This window comes from Olea europaea, chromosome 5 (genome assembly GCF_002742605.1).
Source record: "Olea europaea var. sylvestris chromosome 5, O_europaea_v1, whole genome shotgun sequence".
In the NCBI taxonomy this organism is placed as follows: Eukaryota; Viridiplantae; Streptophyta; class Magnoliopsida; order Lamiales; family Oleaceae; genus Olea; species Olea europaea.
This window is the reverse complement of record NC_036241.1, coordinates 15,059,385-15,061,679: the sequence shown is the minus strand read 5'-3', so window position 1 is coordinate 15,061,679 and position 2,295 is coordinate 15,059,385. Positions and strand designations below refer to the sequence as shown.

At 36.6% G+C, this 2,295-nt stretch overlaps 1 protein-coding gene across 2 annotated transcripts in view; it reads left to right on the top strand.

The window, feature by feature from the left end:
• LOC111394800 (regulator of nonsense transcripts UPF3-like) overlaps positions 1-2,295 on the top strand; it is a 5,759-nt gene continuing 3,464 nt past the window's right edge. Inside the window, exon 1 of one of the 2 annotated variants that reach the window (XM_023020793.1) lies at positions 1-416. In XM_023020793.1, coding sequence (XP_022876561.1) covers positions 277-416 — 140 coding nt within the window. In that variant the 5' untranslated portion in view covers positions 1-276. The remainder of the gene's footprint in view (positions 417-2,295) is intronic. The other variant, XM_023020792.1, reaches the window with a different exon arrangement.

Genomic DNA, 2,295 nt, shown 5'->3' with positions numbered 1-2,295 from the left:
ACAGGCACAGGCGCACAAGTCTCGCACAAATCCTCCGTCGCTTTCTTCAGTTCATAATTTTGAAGTTCTTTGACTCTACATTCTCTATCTTTTTGTGCACGGTCATTCGAAATCTAATTTCCAAAATTAGGGCACAAAAGAATTAATCGCCGACTAATGCCGAAAACTTTGTTAAAGATGTAATCCGAGGGCATTAAAGGAGTAATTTAGCAGAAATTTGAGGCAAATTGAGTATATTTATTATTAACTTGCGATTGTGTTAGGGTTTTGTTCTGCATGAAGGGTCCGCTAGATCGAACGAAGGTGGTGCTGCGGCACTTGCTGCCCACGATTTCTCATTCGGCGCTAATCGAGCACGTCGATTCCCGCTTCTCTGGTCGCTACCGTTGGCTCTCCTTTCATCCTGGCAAGTCCAGGTTAGGATTTACATTTATTTATGTCTATATCGTGCGTATGGTTTGAGTATATGTGCATTTATTAATTTAGTTTGATGATCGATTTCTCTTTGTGCTTTTACATGGTTTTAATTTTGGAGTACTTTTTCCCGACAAACGCTCACCTTACTGTGCCTGTGAGAGGGATGTTTGAGTTAAGTGGAATTGAGGTGGGAAATTTATTAGACGTACAATATTTGTGAACTCTGGAGGCAGGTGGGGGTTTGGGGATTTAATAGAAGGGTTGTTGTTTAGCTATGCTGTTCTTATTTTTCCTCCAGAATTGGTTCCCTCCAGATTGAAGTATTTTAGCTCTACTATTTTGACAAATATTTGAGAAAAAGATATAAAAGTTTGCTGGAAATGATCAGTGCAATGTTTGTTGTCCTGGTAATGTGGCTTAAGGCAGACTCCCCATTCATTAGATAGAGGAGATCACCAAGATTTCGTGATTTGTTGCTGAATTGACTGGGTGGTAGTGTCGTGGAAATGCTTCTTTCTTCCATATTTAGACCTTAGTTCCATGTTTGGGGAAGTGATACAAAAGTTGAAATATAGATTTATTTCATTGTACGTGGGAAGGAAGAGTGAATTTTCTTTATGTTAATCCCCACACCTATTGTCCTTGGTAATCTGAATCTATCTGAGGGATTGAAATTTGTTTCTTACTGATGCATATATACTTTAGTTCAATGGAAAAAATAATTTTTATATATGGACATATTTTGGTTCAGATAGGTGCTTCACTATGGGTTTTATTCCTTTCTCTCGGAAATAAGATTCTTTGATAAAAGTAATTGCAATTGTATCATATTACTCGGAGAATCATCATTCCCATTACAGTAATCCTTTTGAATGTAAGGATCTGTTTCTTACATTTAAATGCATGCCAGTTTTGAGTAAGTCATTATGAGTTCTAGGACCTTTTGGAATTGGTAAAGGTTTCTACTCATTCTAAGTAGAGATAGAGTTATCAGATTTGGATTTTACCTTGATCAGAGATTTGATTGGTGGCATACAGGATGCTTTTGTCTATGTTTATACTCCCTGTTATACTACATGGATAGTTTCTAATTTTTTGGAGGATTAGTGCAGTGAAAAATGGCAAGAAGCAAAATAATACTGCCAAAATTCCATAATACAGTTTGTTTTTCGTTTGCTGTAATTTACACGTCAGATTTATTCTTTTCTTTTAAATTGAATTTTTAAACATCCAAGGCATTTTGGGAAACTCTATCGGCGTAACTGCTCTCGTCTCTTCTTTCAAATAAATTCCAACCACAGCCGTCTTGTCTTGTAGCGTCAAACAACAGTGGAGCTCGCTGGTTAAATGCATGCTCCTATTTGCATTTTAAATCCTTTTCGTATAGTTTTTTGGGTTCCTTAGCATGTTATGAAAAAGAACTAAAGATGGCCCAATATAAGTAATTAAAAAACAAGCCAATCATATCATAGATGCACCATTTCTTTCTGTAGTTACTATGGACCTCATATTCTTACCATGTTTGAGATTTTAACCATTACTATATGATGTCACATTAACTGCATAAAGGACTTAGTTGCTGTGCAATTTCGATACTGGTTGAGCAAGATGTATCTTTGCTAGCCCACATTTCCAACTATATTGTGCTAATTTTAGATAATCATTGAACTATATGTCCACAATTTTCTGCATATATGTGTGCGCGCGTGTATAATATATATATGTGTGTGTGTGTGTGTGTATATGTATATATACATACACACGCATATACATATCATAAATATGTATTTATCTATATATGTGTGTGTGTGTGTGTGTAATCAAAGCTCATATTTATTTGAAAATCCACCCCCCCCCCCCCCCCCCCCCCCCGCCCCC